The following is a 23,103-nucleotide window of genomic DNA, read 5'->3' on the forward strand; positions in this document are numbered from 1 at the left end:
TTGGTTTCTTCGTGTTTTGATCACGTGACTTCGAGATAGGAGAGGGCAGGTCCGTTCTATGACTGTGACCGTGCGCGTCGCCGCCGCTAGCCGTGAGCGGATCTGGCAGTTGGCAGAGGGTCTCCCGCTCCTGTTTCATTCCTTGATAGCCAAGGAAGTATGAGCCACTTCCATAGTGAAGGCTACGTTAATAACGACAGTCACTGGCGGTGAATGGTTCCAGTTGTATGCTATGGCTACTTCTACGATGTCTCAGTGTATTCATAGCGTTTAGATCTTGACTTGCCTAAACGAAAAGGAGGCGACTTAACGATTACAAATTAAGGAAATCTTTTGCTGCTTGCTATTATTTAGTTGGTAAGTCCTATTCTATAAGTTTTCTTTTGTTGAGCTAGAGCAAAGTTATGGACAGATTGACCACTGCGGTACTGCTACTGTTTTGTAAGTTCTACATGTCGAAATAACTCCCTAAGTTTCAATATAATTATACTATCATTTCATAATATATACGTTATTATCTGAAACTCTGGTAAATTGGAACTCCATGCAAGTGTAAATGCCAATTCATATATTCCATAGCTTGAAATTGTGCTAGTTTATTACATAATAAATGTGGAGCTACTGGTAAACGAACGAGTCAACTGACCATTTTGTGAGCAATGTATCAATAAACTATGATAAGCGGTTTTAAATAAATATATATAGATAAATTTGTAAGGCGCATACATTAGACTCCTTGAATTTAGCTGCGATAGAAACAGATTCTTCTAGACATTTGATTACATGAAGGGACAGCGCGAATCAATTGTTAATTCATGAAAAACTCTTGGCAACCTATGTTATCTATTATGTTTTCTGTTGCTATGGCTTTCTTCGTTACATTCAGGCATCATTTTCGATAAACACAATTATGCATAGTCTTATTATATAAGCCCTGTTTTTCACACAATAGTAGTAATAATAATAATACGGTATGCTTTTGTAATCACTAATGGATATTTCTGGACAATTTACAATACACAAATTGAAAAATAGGATGGTGCCAGTTAAGTCGCGAAATTAAACTGCTTTTTTTGAAAACCACAATATTTCCTGCGCGTTTATTGATGATAGTTATTAACCGTTCCCACGAGCACCTGTTGTTTTAGTTAACTGAATTTGTACTTTATAAAACACAATCCATGCGCTTTTCGACCTATGGAGGTACAATATTATAGTTCGACAAGTTTAGCTGTGAAATTAAGCGACGTGGTGAAAAAGTGAGTTGCAAGACAGGCAGAGTACACGTCTACAATTTATACAAAAATGAATGTGCAATTACAAAATGTTTACCTTTCTTTTCTACTGTATTTGCTGCAGTCGTGAATTATCCTTCTCTCAAACGGAATCGACAAAAAAAAGGTGATTGGGCATTGATTTGGCAGCTAAATAACTTGTTTTTCCAGGCCGACAATCTACATGCAAACCATGTTAACCGCCTAAACAATCTCATGAACGAGGAAAGACGCACTGGTGCTGGTATTCAAAAGTTTCTTTTACCACGTGACCAATAATCCTTTATCGTTTTTTACCGTTGTTTGCAGAAAAGTAGGACCGACCATACAAACTTTCTAACAAACCTTTCTGTGTGAACAACGTTTTATTTGAAGAGGACAACATAGGTTAGAAAATTTTTACACGCCTGCGAAAGAACGAAACCCAACATTAAGGCAAGAAAATTATCATAGGAACATGGTTGCGGTTTCTATGGAAAAGCTTTTGATGGACACTATTCAGGTCGCATTTTTCTAACTTCTATACACCTAAGTCAAATTATCACCGGTAAAACGCTAGGCTTTTTTCCGCAAGTCAAATTCTAAAAAATGGGGCCGCGTGCATTGTATTATGGGAAAACAGTGAAGTGATTTTCGGTCATGTTCCCTTTTTCTTGGGAAATGAAAGTAAAAAACCAAAGTGCGTGCATCACGCTTTGCGTTAAGGAAGTATTCGTCAAGACCTTCATATAAATAATGTCCAATATGTGCTTGGGGCACCTTTATTTAAAGCGTGTCTGTATGCATAGAGGAAACTGTGGAAACAGGAGTCGCGAGCGACTCGAATGACTGTAAAAACGAATTTATTTAACCATTTTATATAAATATGCGCTAAAACATTATATTTTGTATATGAGGGTCTTATTGTAAAAATAATAATAGAACTGATAACGGAGCATGTTGGTGGAAGTGAATTAATAGACCCAGACTAGATACTTACATCTTTACTAAAGGTGCATCGGAATACTGTTGACCTGTTCTTTCTTCACACCCGAGGTCAGTCATTGCCATCCCTCTGAATGCAGGAGTATATTGCTTATACTCAAAGGTAAATTTCTTCTCTATAGTGTCTTTGCATGAAAATATTAAAATATGCAAGGAAGGCATTCATGGAGTCTTTGGTGGAAGCTATGTCGCAAAACATTGTTTGTTAACGTACCGGGAATACTCGGCATATATATTAACCAGCCGAATCCAAACGGATATGATTGCTCTATGTAGAAGATTATTTGCCCCCGTGCTTTGCTCGCTTTATTCTACGCATTCATAATAATTTACTTAGACGAAGTATTTCCCCTTATTAAACAATAAAAATCACCTTTTCGTTGTTGTTTTCGAAAACGTCTTTTTCGTTTGTGAAAGCATTGGGGTATATGAATCAATAAAAAATAGGCGTGCTCTACTATATATTTGAACACTGAAGCAAAGAGGCAAGTAATTAGTGGCTAATCGTTCCACACATGCGCGTATATATAAAATGTAGACACAGCTTAAGTTATAACGACCTTGGCTTTATTTACATAAAATTATTATTCAACTTGTAAAGTAGTCTAATAAGTTTTTCTTCTACCCAGGTGTTCAGTGTTATTACCGTTTTGATCAATAATAGGCTGACACTTGTAGGCTTTTTGTTCACTAAGATCAACAAACTTCAAGATTATCTAATGTCGTTGGTTTTCTGGCGTAAGCCTTATTTCTGAAGTATTTCTATATAAAGTTCATTGGCGTGATATATATATAAAGCAGGGTATTCTATAAGACCCCTTCATTCAAGTTATCTGTTTAGAGGATTCTTATCAAGATATGCTTTTACGTCAAGAAGATAGGATGCAGGTGTTATGTCGAATTAGGAATAAAATTCACCATCTTAACCAAGTACTTCCGAATGCATGGTCAAACAAATATTTGCTATAAATTCCGCATGTAAAATGCAGAAACTGTACTGGCAAGAAAAGAATGTTGACGCAAATTACAGTGGTCAGATTTTTTGGACACTTATATATGTATATATATCGACGCAAACAAGCACTACACGATTTGTGTGAATAAAAAAAGATTATATGTAAGCTTACCACGCTTTAGAGTGCCGATTGTATATTACTTAGCGTACACGTACCTAAAGGTGAAAAATGATAGAGGAAGGGATAAGTAAAAGCACTAAAAGCACGGTAACGAAAATAGATAATAGCAAGAATTCCGGTTGCAAAATTTCAGCAATGCATTGATGCCGTCTGTAGATACGTAATCGTTGGTAGGAAGCAAATATATCAAGCTCCGTACGCAAGACGTGTATCAGAAGGAAAAGCTTTTTTATTAAGTATTAACGAAATAACGTGACTGCATTAAGCAGCAAAAAAGTATAATGACAAAATGGAGTACGACCTTAGTTGATACCTGCTAACAAATGTAATAAAGCAATTAATGAAGCACTAACGAGGTGTAAGCCTTTAATCGGGCTAATAGCTCCAAAATTCCTTGCAGTGGTAAAGCAAGAATAGTTAGGACAGTTTGATAGGGAAGACGTGCATAGTCATGGAAAAATTGCCGTCAATCCTACGCAGAACTGGTTTCTCGAGATCGAATTCACGAACTTACAGAGACTATGCAAGTGCTATATAGAGCGGGACAAGTAGGAACAACTCAATGAAGAGTGGTATTTTCCGTGCTACAGTCTTACGTAACTACGATAAATATGTCAAATAAGCACATTAAACACGATGTAGCAAAGATTGTTTGGAAGCGCAAATTAAACTCTCCTACTAGTCGTCTCTGTGTGTTTGAGCCTACCTAATTAAACCACTTTTTATCTTAAAAGCGGAAACGGTTGGTGGAGTTAACTCAAAAGTGTATTTTCTGTGCAAACGAAGGCTGTTTTTCAAAAAGAAATTTTTGAAGAAATATGAGTAAATCGTTGAAAGGCATACATTTAATAGAGTCTAGCATTGTTGTGGTATAAGAAAGCTCTCATGTGAAATCTCAATTTCTCTGAATATGACCGGAGCATTTTGGTGATATCGCTGTGAGTTCATGGCACGCAAGGAAATTGAAGTTTTGCTAACCGAGAGACCTACCAGAAATCGTAAGCCACAAAACCCTAAGCTATGCTTCGTACGAGACAGATGCTATGCAGAGCAGGACAAAAAAGATAATTTAGTAAAACCTGGGAACATTGATATACAACAGCGATAAGTAGGTTCAATATATTATTGTACTTTTTATTTACTATTGTATATTAGGAGTCAATTTATTAATGTACCATGATGAGATAGTTCCAGCTACTGTATCCAAACCCATTTTATTGTATGGAACTTTGTATTAACATGTCTAGGTGTAGAATCAAGTGTCTGAAGGTGTTGGACAATATTAGAAGCTGCCCCGAGGAATATAATGTTACTCTGCAACTTACTCGATTTAGGCTGCACAAGGAAAATATTTCTTGCCATTCACTTAGTTGAATACAAGTTTATTTAGGATTCCTTGTATGAACAACCCATTTTTAAATATTTGTCACTTAAATTTTTTTTATTTTTTCTGAGCCCTCCTTGAGGCTAGGCGAATGGAATTGAAGATATAGCCAGAACTTTAATTAAAAATCATGGACTTAGAGTTTAAAAAAGATTAATTTAAACTGAGGGTACAGTAAGTCAGAGGCTCGCAAGCGGCACATAATATCAATGGGAATGTGTCGACTGCAAAATATATTGTTCAAAGAAGACTGATTGAAAACTTGTGGGCACATGCGTGTACAGGGAAATATGTTTAATAATTTAATACCCGCCGAAAAGGTTGCACAGTGGGTAGGTTTATTATTTAGTTGGGTAGCAGCAATTAGTGTAAAAAAAGTTTTTACTCACTACGCTTGGTTTTTCATTTTGAAAATATAATTTTTCTGAAAACTTTTCGTTATGCCCCAATATTTTCTAGCATGCACGTCAAACCTAAATTGCGTCATAGGTAAGACACCCCAACGCGTTTTTGTTTTCGTTGTGCTTTAGCGTCCTGTCAGAATTCGCCAAAATTTCCAGAATGCAATTGATGAGTATCTTTTCAGAACTCGAAAAAAAACTTCTCTTTTAATGCATTTACTGAGTGTCTACCAGCAATCGAAAAAGGGACAGGGATTATCGATACAGATGATAAGGGTATATATTTTTAGAGATCGTAGCTGTTTCCAAAAATACTCAGGGTTCAAACCCTAAGGCCAACTATGTCTGTAAACATTGAGGCAGCTGTGGGTGTGTGGTAGGTTGGGCAAACAGTTCGCGCGGTTAATTCAAAAATTTCCCTTTCTTACTTACTGTCACTTGTAGTTTACTTATTATACACTGTTCGCAAGCGCTTTTGCAGCGAATGTTGTATTATATAAATGCATTATATTGTGAGTACGATCTAAACTCCTTAAAGACGGACCTTTCAAATGTAAAGAGTACATTTTTGATACCCTCTGTACTTCGTCGAGGGAAAAACTTTCTCAAAACAGCCCCGGAAATTTGCTTATATACAGTAACGACTCTATCACTAAAAAAATTGCTTAAGGGTGATTCATACTTTGCTAAGTTTGAGAACGGTTTACGGAACTTAGAGGATGCTCTCCGCTTCGGCACGCTGTGCGAGTTTAATGACGACCATCTGACAACATTTTTGAATGAAGACAGGCAACAAACAACTCAAGAATTGACCGGAAAATTGGGCTGCAACTACAAGGTCATCGTTAATCTTTTCATACCTTTGGGTTTATTAGAAACTTAGATCTCAGGTACCATATGAACCCTCCAGTAAGGAAATACGGTTTAGCGTTGCATCTCAGCATCGCCTGGTATTGAACATCACGCGGCCTCAATTATCAATTCTTGCTCAGAATAGCGATTAACTGATACGTCAATTAGAACCAGATATCAGGACGGGTGGCCCCAGAAGAAAAGCTAAGGCCCATGCTTCACCCGGATTTTTATCCAAAAAAGGGGTGCTCTTTTTTCAGTGAGAATGCAAGGGTCTTCGAAATCGCTTACGACAAGCTAGCTCTCGGCATGTTTATTTTATCTACTTCCATCTAGGCAACCAGGCTATTCAAAAGAAAAGACTCGATAAATAACATCAGATTTTGCTTCACGACAACGTGAGACTACACATGGCAAACATCGTCAAAGCTGCTCCTTTGATTTTAAGTAGGAGGCTGTGTTGCACCCTGCATATTCTCCAGAACTTACCCCGACAGATATATCGTTCGATTTACTGGGAAGTCTTTTTTGTGGTATTATTTTCAACACGAATCAATAACTCAAAACCTGGATGGAAAACTTCTTCAGACGGTGCCTTCTACCTTCAGACGAGATGGTATATATCCTTTGGTGGAAAGATGAGAAAGAATCGTGAGCAGTGGGAAGGGATACATAACACAAAGGCTTACTGTCGCAGGAATAAAAATATGGGGCTTTTACTTTAGTAAAATTGCTGAAACCTATCATTTCATCTAATATTTGAAAACGAGAATCGTCGTCGTTTGATTATACGACTAGCAATTTCCATTTTTTTTTTTGTTTAACTTCCATCCTGTAAAAATTTATCCACAAAACTTCCTTTAATTCTTCTAAAAAAAGCGCTGGCACAAATTATTTGAAGCGTATGCTACACTTGTTTCTTCAATATCAACAGTTAAGCTTTGTTTAAGCATTTCGTCAGCGTCATTGATATTTTAGCGATACCAAGCGAAAGAACGGAATCTTAATAGGACCAAAATACCAACATGTCTGAGGCCATACTGACAGGTTACGTGTAGGTGATCACGAATTTTAATATTCATTACAATGTTGATGAATTCAGAATCTAATTTGACTTACCATTGTGATTTATTTTTATTCCATTGGCTTCAAATAGGTATTGTGCGAAATAGCTGAGTGCTCTACACGAATGCATTTTATATCAAATTAATAACCGTCATACAATAGGTGAAATTTGACATGCTACATAAAAATTCGACGATTTGATAGCACGTTGTCGTGTAGGTTAGGTCCAAAATTATTGACAAATATTGTCAATAGATATAAAAGACCTAATAGAGCCAATAATGTATGTAAAGAATAATTTTTTTTAAGCTCTATTAATACACAATGTTCTTCATACTAGGCTGGGACATAAGTAATAGCCATTTCTTCATACTCGAATTACTCGAATTTTAGCAACAAATTAATTTATATATTCGCCGTCACTCTCGACGACCTTTTTACATATTTATTAGACTTATTAGAATTTCTTTTTCGCCAGAAATTGCCAGGTACAGTGTTGAGGAACCCATCCAGCCAAATTTAAGGACTTCTCTACCAAATATACGGTTATTAACATCATTTGAAAGTATTTGGACGAGTTAATAATCCGTAAGTGTAATGGCTGAAGAATATGATGGATGCAAAGTAACCTCCCAACTATACTCTTACCGGGCGGCTTTTATAATCTTTGCTATGTGCAGCTTGGCAAGATTGTGAAAATGGTCACTTTGCCTCGACTAACAGGTTTTTTCTGTTGGATAGCCTCCTTTAATTGTTGCAACTAGACTATATACGCTTTGTTGACCATCTTGTTCTTTCCAAAATAAAAGCTGCATGAAAGCCTTTCCATCCCATTAAACGTGACGATCCTTGGTGGATTAGGATTTGGCCTAGCTCTGGGTGTACGCGCATTTTAAATCGACATGGGCACATCTCATTACTAGTGATAAAACTATGTGCAAGACAGCGCATTGCCCTGTATCAGACTAAATATTGATCCTTAGTAAGAAGCAGTGTTGTTTCGGCACTTTATCCAATAAGTGGCACACACAGGTTCCTAATTTCGGGTATTTACTATATAATAGACTGATAATGGGATCCTGGTCGTAGTTTATCTTCTCGGCTAATCAGCGGGTTGTCTTCATTTCGAGGTCTTCATCGACTTTGAATTGCCACCGAGGTGAAGCCTTTTCGAGTAGTCCTCTTGGTTAAAGTATTTCTGTGCGATATTTATGCATCTGCATGACAGCTGATTGTCTCATAACACATGTGCTTTGCGCACAATGTTTTGCTTAGTCTAGAAATAGTTGTTTGGTGCTTCAATAGCTACAGTTACACAACTTTTTGCGTGGTTTGCGTGAGGGTCTTCTTCTATTTTAGTATACTTGCAAAGTAATAGTGTGCAATAATTCCTTATTCCATAAATACACCTTGTCCTCTTTTTGATTATGCACATTATTGTTCACATGATTCCGTTAAAACTACGGGGTGTAGGAATATATTTCAGACAAATTGTATTTACTTAATAATGCAGGTTATTGACAAGAATTTAGGAACCATGATTACAAGGTGTGTAAAAATGAACGAGTCACAAGCGTTAACCTATACATTTCCCCATTATAAGCGCACAGGCAAACATCTATCACAAACAGAGGATGGCATATGGTGTAGTTATATTATTGATACCATTGTAATAGCTAGAGTTGCTGACTAAAGCCAGACAACTTTGTATATTGCAGGACAGAAGTCTCGGCCACTGGTCATCAATAAACTGTCAGACGTGCGAACACTGTTATTATAGCTAGCATCATGCTGTCAATATCTCCCTAAAATGTCCTAGAAGGCCCCACCCGCGTTTCCGCTTTCTCCTGTATGCCTGCAGTATTTTAGGAGTTGTCGGAGTCCGACAAACGAGCCAACCTGCAAGTATCATAGTCCGTGTTGACCACTGTGGTGTTCTCATCGCAAGATGGGGTGGAGCCAAGCCGATGAAGGTGGCTATAGGACAAGCCTAAGATTAGGACGAGCTATCTGTGTGACTTCTATTATCGTTCTTTTGCTTCGGACCAACGCGGTAACAAGTCAGAGTAAGATACATGAACCGTAGGTAATTACATATACACAAATCCAAATTTGTTAGTAAGTCATGTACTGTAGTTATCAATTTTTTTTTGGTTGCTCATAACGCTTTGGTATGTCTGCAATTCAAATTCAAAATTAAAAACTCAAAAAATAAGTTCTAAATACAGACACACAAATAGGACATGTATACATAGCACGGCACGTCCACGCCCATATTGGGCGAGGCTCACCGCAGATTTTACAACTTACTGTACTTACAACCAACCATAGCATTGACTTTCCTAATGTAAGAAATTAGATACCATTCGAGTAGTTTAAAAGAAAGCTATAACAAAAATTTTGTGCAATAATCTATATAGGTGAAAACTATTATTTTCTTATTATATGGTTAAATTATCCTACGCAGGTTTACCGGAAACTCACAGCAAACTGTCATAGTGTTTTGTCGTCATAATTTGGTCAATTTTAGATTAGATAGAGTGTAAAACATGATACCTTCCAAGAACTTAAAATGTTATCTTTTTTAATTTACGATTTTCAGTTTTTTTTAGTTATTATTTGTCTATATTCATATTCTGTCACTTAAGTAAAATAGTATGTAAAACACAAATATGCCGTGCCAAAAGTGTGCTTGAAGTAAGCCTTTCATACACTAGTTAACTATGTGTGTGAACACGGAGAACGACTCAAAAATCCAAACGTGTTTCGTTTGATTTAACGTAAATTATGCAGTATATGACTTAATTTACCTTCGGAAATGGAGATATTCTAGATCTTAAGGCCAATCTTATATTGCTAAAAATGGTTCTCAACTAAGCTGCGTATCTATTATTAAAAATATTTTGTGCTTTCAGTACCAGTGGAGGGACCACGTACCGTGCGAATTATAAATGCTACTAATGACTCTCTGACGATATCCTGGTCATTCTCAAGCCCATCAAACCTCTTCAATTTATCCACGTTTACGATTACAGCAGTTCCGATAACCTCCTATACTTCAAACCCTGTCACAGTCGAAAGCAGCGTGGGCAGCCAACAAAGATCATTTGTACTTCTTGGACTTAGTCCTGCCACATCTTATAATATCTCGGTCTGGGCCATCGATATTGAAGGCAACGTTACTGAGAAATCGTATCTTAGTGCCTGGACACGGCTTGGAGGTACCTGAATTTTCGTTATCGCCATCACTGTTAGTGGGTTTCTAAGAGTTTCTTCAGTAGGTGCACAGAAAAACGTTTATACTTGATGCCTCGTTGAAGAAGTCCTTAAAAACATGTTGAACATAAAAAAACACAATATTAAGAGTCATAATAGATTTTCAGTTAGGGACAGAACTCCAAAATGTAATTTGATGGTATTCTTTATTCATCTTACCAGCTTTAGCTAACGCTAAATTTCTCTACAGCAGCAATTTAAATTGCATCTTATAGCACGTAAAATGGCCAAAAATGCCACTCCTCTGATAACGTCTATTGGTAAGAGCCCTTTGCCTATCCTTTTTAGTATAGAACGAGAGACAAAATGAGATTTCAAGTCAATAGGAATATATTGCGAAGGCTTGGCTTTCAATACCATCTTTATGGTATTAAAAACTGCCGACCTAAATTTCTTGAAACATCAGTTTGTTAAATCAGTTGAAAAGTACTGCTGGTTACTAAATATTATTAACTTCTGACCTACTTTTTTGACCCTTTCTTCTGTCCTGCTGCTTGTAGTATATTTAAAACGTTACTCAAAATTAACTTCTTTACATGCTTTGTCATAATCATACAAATCTTTGTGGTACAATGGGTTTGAATTAGCTATGGTTACACATAGTATTCATATCCCACTGTTATATATTATGTCAGCGCTTGCTTTACTTTAGATAAACACGCGATGCATTGCCGATTGCTACTTTTATGTAAATGTAAACTCTTCTAAAAAATGTGAATAGCCAAACAAATCGACTCTAGCGCCAACATCCGACTAGAGTTTTATATGGTGGAAGCTAACGTGAAATTTACAGTCGAAATTAGTACGAGGCCTATGGCGACAAAACCTACGTTTACTTTAGTGGTTACGGAGTGTGTTAAACGAACTTGGCTATAATTTCGCATGTCAGACGTGGAAAACTGTTCGTTTTTATTGGAATTAAAAAGGCTTGTGCAGATCTTCATTGAAATTTTATACGATTTTTTTATATACCTGTAACGTAATTCCATAACGGACGCAGTTAAACTTTGCTCTACTGCAGAGCTTTCTTTTCATCTCAGGGCCGGCAATCAGTTAGAGCATTTTCTTCTTAAATATCTGGTATTTAAGTTACACTGTGCATTTATTTAAGGCGGTAACTTTTATTCCGTCTCTGATTATTAACGAGTTGCAGAAACGACCTAGCCTAAAATAACAATAAATGTATAATAATATATATAATTATATATTACATTTAAATAATATAAAAATATCATAATAAATAAAATAACTTTACCACGCTTGCCGATCTAATACAGTAACTGAGTACGTTGCTACAAAAGCTATAGTACAGACTTATAACGATGCAAACGCGTCCACAATACTGTGACGACCTGTGCTCTGTTTATTGCTTCGCGCTTCCCGAAGTGGACGATATCTCATTAATACGAAGGTTCGTCGTATTTCGCGATCAAAATTAGAGTCTAGATAAAGCCTGTTAAATGCTCAGATATTTTAAAAGTTGGCGCTCGTGATGCCCTTAAGAAGCCCATTCTTAGATTGCAATAGCTCAACGAATTCGCACATCGCATCGTAAGATGCATTAGAGAATTTAGCGTCCCAGAAGGACTCAACCTCGAGTGAACTGGAAAGTAGATCTCTGTAAACAAGAACTCTTTGGAGGCTTAAGTTGTTCCATTTAAAATTGTAGAAATTTACTAAGAGGAAAAATTGCAAGGCGAGCACGTTGCCGATTCTGTGATACTTTGTTCAGTCTGTATTTAACTGTAGGCTGCTCTTTTAGACTGTAGTATTATGAGTTCAATTTTACCATGGCACCTAATATTATATATAACTTAACTTGTGACTAGACACTTTTGTACCAAATTAAGCAGGTTAACAAGCTAACTCTATACACATTATTATTATATATATATATTATTAGAGTAATATATATTCTAATAAAAAGACAATTTGCCGTGGCTTGAATGAAAGAAGAACAAGCAATTTACGCCTTTCAAATTTCCATAGACGTATTAGCCGGGCTCATTCGCAGATAATGATATCAACAGTAAAACTGTTTTATAGCACTGATCCAGATCCTTGAGTCGCACCTGAGGTAGCTCTTGGACAAAACAGTCAGCGTAGTTAGAGGTGTATTACCAGGGCGTCCGGCTAATGTCGGGATTAAAACTGGAACTCTTGAATGGTTTCAAAAAACGGCACTTAACAATTCAGCCTCAAGAATTGGTCGATGGCTTGGTCCAAACGTATCACTCTCTATTGAGCAAGGCTGTCTTGCACTTCCCTACAGACTCTACAACGAACGCAGCAATAGGACTTCGTTGTTTCTCGATTTGTACAAATCGATATGGCGCTAATGTCCCTAGACAGAGGTGAGACTTCACAAGGAAAGGTACTGTTTCAGCAGTCAATCTGGGGTGACCTACGTGCTTGCGTATGCTGTTAGCTTGGCAACTACGTGTTACCGCTACGGGGCCCGAAGACATAATTTGATCTTCCTGTAGAAATAGTATATATATAGCCAAATATATCCGTTTTCCAGTTTGTTCGTGTGTAACCCCTTGTCCTGAGAGGTCTTTGAAGCAATGTTAAACAGCGACACCGATGCTGGTCGCAGAAAGAAATCCAAAAGTGGGCTTGGAAAAGCATAACTATGACCGCCATATGTAGCATGTCGCCGTAGTGCTAGGAACGATTAATAAGGCCAGACTTGGGCTAAAGCTAAAAAGAGTCTCGCTCGAAGAAGACAACGTTTATTTTGAGTGCGACTGAGCTCCGCCCAGACCCGACCAAGTTGTTAAGGTCTTCTGGTTTAGCCTTATACAAAATTGTTTAAAAGCTTCTTTAACTTGACGTCTTACTACATAGGATTTTTGAATGACTTCTTAAACATTGAGCATCGCTTGTATTGTGTAAACTTCGACACATGAACGTATTGTAAGAGATTGGACCTGCATTATCCACTTGTTTTTTGCCTATTCAAAATGGCGCAAGGCTACATGCCCAGAGTACCAGTGGATCTGAATGGCAGTGACTTTGGCCCAATTGAAAATGACATGGAAGAGTATTTGTCTGTTCCAATGGACGTTTCGCAGCAAGTTAGGCAAAGTGCCACTTCTCGCAAACAGACTATTTGACTGTATTTTAGACTTTTTTAAAAAAAGTCTTTAGAATATAGTTTAAAGTCATTTTTTGAAAAAGTTTTTTTAAAACTTTAATTTGTATCTATATGGCTATCTATTCAAAGTGATCATGGACTGTGTGCCCTTACGTGTTTAAAGAACGAGACAAATCTATATTCAAGCGTGTCACTATGAGGCCTGCTTTCCAAGAATATGTTTCTTAAATAGTTAGTCTAAATCGTACTTACTTCTTCGACGACGCTACTATAAATATACTTGCAATGCGACAGATGTATCGCAATGCAACAGTAATCGCTAAACGATTACTCGTCTACGTAGTACTGATGTGTTGTCGATCTATGTGTACCTTTCGTTCCAAGAATGACTTCTTTATGAACACCCAGGATAGCGGAAGCATCGAAGAGATTTTTTTCGGGTTATCATTCAACTACTGCGCTAAATTTTTCGGTAAGCCAGGCCAAAAAAACCCAGAAGATAACTTGTCGCAGACATCTGAAGGCAACAGTCCATTATACAGGTTGATTTCGAGTCAAAAAGATGCTTGGCGATACGACAGACCCGCAATCGCAAAACAAGTTTGAAAAAACGAAGCAAGTGCTTCTTTGGCAGCAAAGCCAAAAGAGGGACTGTTTGCACAACATCCACCTGGGCTACAGAAAACCAGGTTGCCGCGCTTTAGTGCCTCCCTGTACACCTCGTGCTTGTAGAACAACCGCGACGAATATCACGATGACAGGTTGATTAGGTTGATTAGATACTGGAACTAGCCAGCTAATTCTAATAAATCCAGCTAATAAGTAATCGACGTGTCGCAATATAAGAAATGTTCCAGCTAGAAAGTCGCCCAGGTTTTGCGAAAGAATCGTAACTTGTATGAGATCTTGTGAGTACGAGAAAAAATCGTAACTTGTATGGTGGATGCCAGAGTGCTTTTAGATAAATTCTACATGTTTGCTACCGTGATTCTTGCTGTGTAAGGTCGAGCAGTCCCTTTAATAGTTTTAAGTGCTTAATGCGGAATTTGTTCGAATACTGAGGCTTTACGAAATACAAGCGAACCGAATGGATTACTATTATGACGTGAAGCAAAGAGAAATAAGGGTTTCAATATGTATATGTATATATATAAAAAAGTATACTTTAAAACGGGTGAGCTCCAAATATAGCCTCCCATGATAACTTAATGTGCAACCTATTTGCCTGCTAATCTTAAGGATGCGTTGTGGCGTATGTTTAAACCGATGTCGACGACGAATGTGTCATAGACGACACATTTCGTTTTGTGCTGGGAGCCAGCACTCTAATGGAATGCCTAATGACTATACCAACCATAAAGCTTGGAACAGAAAGAGCTTCCATTACAGCTCTCGGAACTTTGTTATTCACTTCTGCAAAGATCCTCCATGGAACTCACATACATATAGGGCATATAGTATTGCTTTATGAGGACCGCCCACTTTACTGAATCAACAATAGGCCGTCCACTTTATTGAGTGAGCAATAAACGAACAAACCTTTTTTCAGTTCTTGATTTATCTTATGTCCATTTCTTTGGATTAGTCTAGACGTTATACACCTGATGGACACATTTACTGTGGTCGGACATAGAAGCTACATGAGCGCGCATGTAGACTCGTATAATCTCAATAATGTGACGTTTTTTTTAGTCAAATTATCTTAGTGTACATAAAATAATCATATGAAAACAAAATAAAACAGTAAGTTATTTGCAGGCTAACGCTTACTTCTTAACCTCGAGCCAGTTCAATCAATTATCAGCTGAAATAAAAATCAGTCACATATTCCGCACTTGTCTTATAACAGATCTACCCGTTCCGCCAAACCCGGCAGTCGAGGAGATGTTTCAAGATGGCAAAAAAGTGCTTGTTGTTACTATAAACCCTCCAACGGAATTCCATGGGCCCATCACGTATGTATAGTATTTCTCATCGTATCTATCGTGTTTTTCACATTGTGTAAATATTTGTTCTCTTAAGTAAATACAGCTGTTTCGCAATTGGTATAGAACCTAAGTAACGTAACAAATATAAAGCATAAAGATGTTGCAATTTGGTAGACCCCTGTGACTGTCGTTAATATAATTAGCAGTATCAGGTAATTATTACCTCATATTAGCGTAACGAAAAAGTAGCAAAAATGCTATCATATTACGAATAATATGTTAATTTATCATTGCGATAGCCTGAACAAACTATGTTCAGAGGAAATTGAAAGGTCGATTCTACAATACCCTAGTTCTCCACAAGGCCAAGTTTCGCATTAAAAAAGTCAAATCACCGCAATCACATTATTTTGCTACACTATCACTATAATTATCGCTTATTTATCATTATTTTATTATTATCGCTTAATATTTTTATCACTTAAAGTATCCTAATTCAGATATTTCTTTTTAAAATTAGTCATTATTTTTTAATGAATAATCGATATGACAAACCTTCTTATAGATTTGGAGACTTTTGTACTCATGACTTTGGCGGTTGCTGTTATCACTTTGCAGGAAGTATCGCGTTGTTGTGATGGAGCAGGACTCGCTTATGCGTTTTGATCCCGATAAACTAGTTAATTTCGCAGAAGCAGATCGGGATGGCTTACCTTACTATATAGCGGGCGACTTGAAGCCTTTGCAGAAGCCCTTGCTCTTCATAGTCGGTAGCAATTCATCTAGCAATCCACCGCTTGCTGAAGAGCAGAAGTATGATATTATCGTGGGAGTCATTAGTGAATTGAATGGGGTATGTCTTTGTAGTTAATAAGGATAATATTTCACCTTGATATTATTATACTAAAAAAACTTTTTATAATATCGTGATATATTTCGTGGCGAAGAATTGTATATATAGCCCATTACACAACATTCTCTCAGCCACGAATTGACCAATGGTTAAATATTTTCCTCTTTTCAAGTTTCGTAAACGCCGATTAAGGTCGAAGTGGCGGTATTTCTTGATACCTGGACGGTAGCTCTCACACGAAAAGATAATCTCTTCTTTTCTATCGCTTCGGTTCGTTTCTTGTTTTTTTAAATTCGGTTTTATTCATCATCTTTGGTTTTGGTTCCTATTTTCTTCACCATAGGTTCTGTTCGTGTGAAATAGCCATTGAGAATATTGTTCATTATCGATATCCTTGCCCACTTATCTGATTTATACATCGTTTGACTATCCAGTTTTCTAGTATTTTTTAATGATACCTCCAATTTCATTATGTGTTATTACAGACCCTACGGGCGACTTTATCGTTAAATGCGAACTTTGGCTCGTAATCGATCTAGTATTTCTTACGTTGGTTTCGATCGAAAGTTTTCTTAATAGTATCTTTGCGTGATAAATTACTTTGTCTGGTCGATAAGCTTTTATTCGCATTAGGAGTTCAATTAAGGTCTCATACAAATCATTATTAATACTTCCAAGTATTTTCTCTAGGTGTTCGCTGATTGTTTTTTTCATTATCTGCTGCTTCGTAAGTGGCTGGATGATTAAGTGTAGATAATAAGGTGCAATTCACTAGAATCACAAGAAATCACTAGAATCGCTTTTGGGAATTTGAATTCTGCGAATACTTGCGACTGATACTTCTTTGGTAGTGCCGATAGAGCGCCTACTTTACGCGAATAAATATTGTATTGATCGCGATGGAAAAATAGTCTATCGTTGAGGTTCAGCGGGTGTTCCTCCAGGTATAGCTTTATTCGGGTATAGCATGGGCTTATTGTCTGTTATTAGTGTAAAAAGAATCCTATTATTTATTATTATTACTATATAATTTTCTGCTTCATCCCGAAACGCTCGTCAGAATTACAGGCTGTTCATGAAAAAGGGCCGTTAATCTTTTCCTACTGCTGGTTATTTATACGATGATATCACCGATATGCCATGTGGAGATGCGTCTCTGGCGAGTATGGGGTCGTAAGATCAAACTCCTCTAATAGTTAGTCAAATATGATAGTGCCTTTGAGTTGCTTAGATCTTTGTTCGTATGATTTAGGCGATTTGACCACTATTTTACTTTCATACAGTTTGTACAATAGTTTTGAAGTGTTCATTGGTTTAGAGACAAATGGTGCATAAAACGGAATCATGTTAATTTAATATCGTATGTTATCAGAGTGGGAGTTTGTTGTCATTGAAACCTTACCTGAATATTTTGGCGTTCTTTTACGTGAATATCGGAAAAACCAAAATTTTATACAATTCCGCAGTAACTTATATGTGGAAACATTAATTCTCAGGCGCTGGTAGCCAAACCGTATCATGACTTGATTTAATCTGTGTATATTTTCTTCTTTATTATTTCCTAAAAATGATATTCCTTTTATGCGTCTTGGGATACCTGCGAAAAGGGTATCAATAGGTTGCCAACTTGACGCAGAATAAGAATAACATATCAGCATTTATTTGAATTTATGTAGTGTGTTGATTTCTAAATACTTCGTCCCGGATTACGCATATATACTACCCCTAATTTTTGAAAAGGTTAAGTAGTACTTCATGCCGTGAAATTTGCCAAAAATTTCACTGTTCTTCAGTAATAAGGACTCATTGATTTGGACTTGATGATTTATTCCTGCTTTAAAATTAGCACGGAGTTATACAGTTTCATTGTTTTTCTTAACACACTACAGAGTAAGCTTGTTATTAATTTGATACTACCTTGTTTATCAATTGCTTAATCTGCTTTTTCTTTCTGAGCATACGGGTCGAGCTTAGCATTAATAGGATTTTAAGTCGCTTTAACATGATGTTGAAGGCAAGATAATTTGGTATCTGATAAATTATTTGAGTCACATGAAAACCCGAAAGCAAATGGTGCAGCGAAGTTACCAAGTTATCTTGCCTTTAGCATCATGTTGCAGCGACTTCAAATTCTATTAATGCTAAGCTCGACGCGTAGCGTATGCTCGGTAAGAAAAAGATCTTTTTCTTACTTTTAAATTTAAAATATTTTCGGTCATCTGAGCTACTTCGCCTGTAGCAATTTTAGAAATTTGGAGCTGTTTATTAGATATCATTTCAGCGGAACTTTTGTAATCGCAAAGCAACATTGTTTGACTGATACTTCATTACTTGTACTCACTTCAACATTTATTGGGTGAGATTCTTGGTGACTTCGGAATGTTGTACAGAAACTATCAGTGATATAGTGGACATGTTCATACCTGTATGAACCTCCATAGTGTATTAGTTCCTCGATGCAATCTTCTACGATGATATTGAGCTTTTGGTTGCTTGTCGCCGATGAAGCCGTCATTGATAATGCTTTCTTGGTAATCTGCTCTGCTTATTGCTTCCATTCATATTACGATTTGTGATAGCACTATGATATTCTCGAGGGTAATTCGAAGATATAGCTTTTAGTGGTGATACAATGACACCAGCAGTGGTACAATGAAAACAGATCGTTGACCAACCATTGTCTTGTTTAATTAAGACTTTATCAAACTTCATTCTAAGAAGATGTTTGGTGCTGCCACTTTACATTCCTTTAACGCAGCTTCAGCTTTTAGGCACATATTTTATATATATGCATGGTTATATTTTTGTAAGTCATCGGACAAGGATGCACTAGCAGGAATTTCGACTGCAAACTGTAATTTCTATAACTTAAACATTGTCCCAGTTGAGGTTTGTACAGCGACCACTGGTCATGTGTATGATTAAAATATGACGCGCATAACAGATTATTGAGTCATGTCTATTAGTTAAAGGTTCTTTTTACTTTGTTGAAAAGAACTGGTAGGCAATAAAACATTTCGGAGGATGCAAATGTGACGAATGAATCCTTAATTCCTCAAATATGTGAAACCGATAAATGAACGCACTTTATGTTTTGACGCCTTATGCAACTCGAGTCATTAAAGAGATACTTTTAGAATTTAGTAGGAGCGTTTAGGATATGATTAGCTTATTGAGAAGGGCATTGGTTTAAAGATATTAAGATCGAACAAAACAGTTTTTTCACATTATATGTTTTGATTCCAATAAGGTTTAGTCGTTATTATTACATAATAAATAAATTAAATTTATGATTTGAAGTAGTACATTGTTTAGAGGTATTACGCCAGACTTCAAATATAATTTAGTCATTTTTGAAGCCGTCAAGCATGCCGGAAGGAGACCGGCTGGATATGTAATTCCTTCGTGTTCTGCAAATCATGGAAACGGAATGTAACTACTAGTTTTCAATAGTCAAGCAAATTAGCAACGTAGTTTCCAAAAACAATTAGTATTAGTCAAAATGGTAATTGTTACCTTTGATGAATGGCTAGCTAGGTTACCATAATATGTTCGACGGCAGACAAAGGTAAACTAAATTAAGACAACGCATGCTAGCCTTCTAATTGAACCTGTCTTTATTTTGTCGGGTTAGGAAACGAAGAGCGTATTTTCGGTTCCCTCAAGAGAGCCTGCCTCTGCAGGTCTTGGAAGAGCCAATGTGGGTGCTTCGCGATATTTAAATGCTGAAGATGAAACTGACCTGGCATTGCGTCGTCGCGATGCTGTTCTTGTTTTTATATTGTCCGTCGCCATTGGGGTGCTGGGCTTTCTGCTTGTGGCAGCCTTTATCCTCTATTTCATCCTTCGACAGCAATATGCAAGTAAACGAAGATCCGATGAACTCATACTGAAGATACATGACCACGACAGTGTAAGTTACAAAAAAAAAATCATAACAGATCATTTTCTTGTTGTTAAAGTAGATTGCTTAATATGTTTTATGGCATAGGTATAGCAGGAGTGTGCTTTTACACAATTATAAGTAAAATCGTGTGATACGCCTTGCTATGGGGTTTAAAAACTGATAATGCATGAGTTTAAAATATGCGACCTCATGCATTATCAGTTGTTATTACTCATGCAAACGCCATAGCAAGACCTATCAGACGATTTTATTTCTAATTGGGTAAAAACAGACTTCTGCTATACCTATGTAAAAGAAAAAGAATTGTAAAACCGAGAATTGTTCACAAAACAATGCATTTTCAACGCGATTTTATTTCCAATAGCTACGTAACTTCATTTGTATGTAAAGGATAATTGTTGCTCTTTCATTTCGGGTACCTTTAAATTAGGTTAATTCGAAACGGTCCGTGCTGTTTATGTGGGGCTCGTATAACAATCTTAGTAAGAATAGTGCTAAGTGCATATTTATATTTTTAGGGAGAAACCTTTAGTGGTGAATAAAATTAAATGTCATGCTATCTATAGTGTGTCATTGAATTGCAGTAGTTGCTTGCAATTGTTGGTTTGCAAATAGAAGGCCATATACACTGAAGAAGATGTAGTGCTTTTGAAAGATATCAAGTTGCTAACAACATCGTTAAATAGAAAACATGCGTAGTTGAGAAAAAAATGAAAGACTTTGTCATGATTAGATATTATGGCTATGTCACACCATTTGCTGTACTTCGACATCACCTATAACGTCCAAACGCGGCGATAAATATTTGCGTACGATAAATTTCTTTTGTAATTTGAATCTCTTAAGATAGTTTCCTTAGCTAAACTTCTCTTAAGTTTCTCTTTAATAAGAATAAAAATAAAAAATATAATTAATCATAAATGAAAAAAGACTAAGTTAGATGTAGAAAAAGTATTGTTTTAAAAAGAAAAGGCCTCTGAAATTTGTAAAATTACTACATGTTGCATAAGAATAATTTATTCTTACAGTGGTTATGCATGTGATTCTTCAATGGATACCGCCATATAAATAAAGCATATGGTTCGCACTGCACCAACTTCACTTCTGTGCGAGTCACTACGCTTACATTTGCTCAATAACGTCACAAACATACTGAGGATTTCCGCAAGGGGTATGTTTATCAGCACAGAGCAGTTTGTCATGAGAGTGAAGCGAGAAAGCCGTCATTACAAATTCATAGGAAAAAAAGACCAAAAAAATTTAAAGATAACGATGCGGGTAACGAATTTTAGTACGTTTATGGTTCCTGCGTAAATGCAACCCAATTATTCTGCAGATTATGATAGCTCATTGGGTACGAAACTCTGCGCCTTGTATTATGCGTAGCCTTCTGAATACACAAGGAATGCTAAGAGGTTAAGACAGCCTGACGGCAACGCCCAGAACAGTCCAGTTGCCAGCCCATGTAATCCGTTAGTTATAAAGGTGGAAGAGCTTTTGGAAGTCTTTATCGCCCATCTTTATACTTTTGATTAACAGGATCAAGGGATTATATTAATTCTGCTTCAGACGCCTAGAGTTCGAAGTTCAAAAGAAAGCATGAAATTAAGAAGGAAATTTCGGAAGGCATATTGCAAGCTTATTACGTATGGCTAAGGCATTCTAGACCTTAGGTTTTTCAGCCCTGCCAAAGGTTCTAGAAACCTATTTTCGGGACATTATATATTCAGGCAACATGATCCCGGTCGAATCACCATATTGCACTTCATGGTGACCATCAGAAGGTCCAAAACGGATGGAAGTATTGGAAATAGATGTTTGATGGCGTAGACGGTATCCTCAAGTCCTTGGTTAAGTTTGCGGTCTGTACGAAATATTTAATGTATATATAAAAGCAGTGATTGCGCTAGCACCCTGTTGGGCTACTTTGTTTAACGTTTGCACGATCGGAGCAAGTATTCCAACAGTATAAAGGTATCGTATCATGGTGGTAATTCTTAAAAAGGAAGGAGGTCCCAAGATTTAAAATCTTGAAGAGAAATCACAAAGAAGAACGGTATCTACGAACTTTTTTGGAACGTTATTTTACAACGGTTAACTCTTTCTAGAACACCGTGAAGCGTTGCTGAATAAACACTATGAGTTATGCTTCATGCTGGAAGATAAGCAATTATCACTAGTTAGACTTTCACGGGCGAAATAAACGCAAGATTAAGTCATTCCAACAAACCACACAAGGCACTAATTTTATTTCGTTACTGTTTAAGCTTTTCATTACGGACTTCTTTCATACATTACAAAACGGCTTATGAAAATGCTCCTGTAAGCGGGTGGCTACGCTATGTGAGGTATAAATATATTTCACCTGCAACAGGTCTTAGTAACCTTAAACAACCTTAAACATCATGCTGGTCTTCTAAGTAAACAAAGCCAATTCAAATGCTAGAAGGCTGAGACAAGGGTAGACTCGCTAACAGTGATTTGTTCCGTCTAAGTACCCTGAAAATTGTCAACGCATTTACGTACAATAGCTTAATGCTAACCTATGCTAATCGCATAGAAGGTAGGAAAGCAGCGTTTACGGCTGTCACAATTGAAAACAACTATTGGTCGAAATAGCAGTGATCAAGTTTGAATATTCCATCAGCTGCCTAATATGAATCCCAGTTATTTAGGAAAACCTAAGCGTCAGCTTCATAGTTTGGGGCAAAGTAAAACCAACGTTCTTAAACTGGTATTAGGCCTTCACGTGAAATTCGCAACCACCTATAGTGCTCGTTGACCGACATTCCAATGTTCGTCCAATATATTCAAAAGCGGTAAGCCTTCCGCAAACCGAAACATTTGATACTTAACAGACACAAAAGGTAAAAATGGGCGAAGTAAATCCTTCATTCATCCAAACTTCAACTAAGACTGACAGAAGGTGGAAATCGTCATGCC

General features: G+C 36.9%; 1 protein-coding gene across 1 annotated transcript in view; it reads left to right on the forward strand.

The window, feature by feature from the left end:
- The first annotated feature begins 79 nt into the window (after nucleotides 1–79).
- Nucleotides 80–23,103, forward strand: part of LOC111271750 (ephrin type-A receptor 3) — a 55,552-nt gene continuing 32,528 nt past the window's right edge. The window contains exons 1-6 of the mRNA XM_022852732.2: nucleotides 80–357; nucleotides 8,815–9,162; nucleotides 10,012–10,317; nucleotides 15,322–15,427; nucleotides 16,019–16,253; nucleotides 19,888–20,166. Coding sequence (XP_022708467.1) covers nucleotides 9,045–9,162; nucleotides 10,012–10,317; nucleotides 15,322–15,427; nucleotides 16,019–16,253; nucleotides 19,888–20,166 — 1,044 coding nt within the window. The 5' untranslated portion in view covers nucleotides 80–357; nucleotides 8,815–9,044. The remainder of the gene's footprint in view (nucleotides 358–8,814; nucleotides 9,163–10,011; nucleotides 10,318–15,321; nucleotides 15,428–16,018; nucleotides 16,254–19,887; nucleotides 20,167–23,103) is intronic.

This window comes from Varroa jacobsoni, unplaced genomic scaffold, assembly GCF_002532875.2.
Source record: "Varroa jacobsoni isolate VJ856 unplaced genomic scaffold, vjacob_1.0 scaffold_179, whole genome shotgun sequence".
In the NCBI taxonomy this organism is placed as follows: Eukaryota; Metazoa; Arthropoda; class Arachnida; order Mesostigmata; family Varroidae; genus Varroa; species Varroa jacobsoni.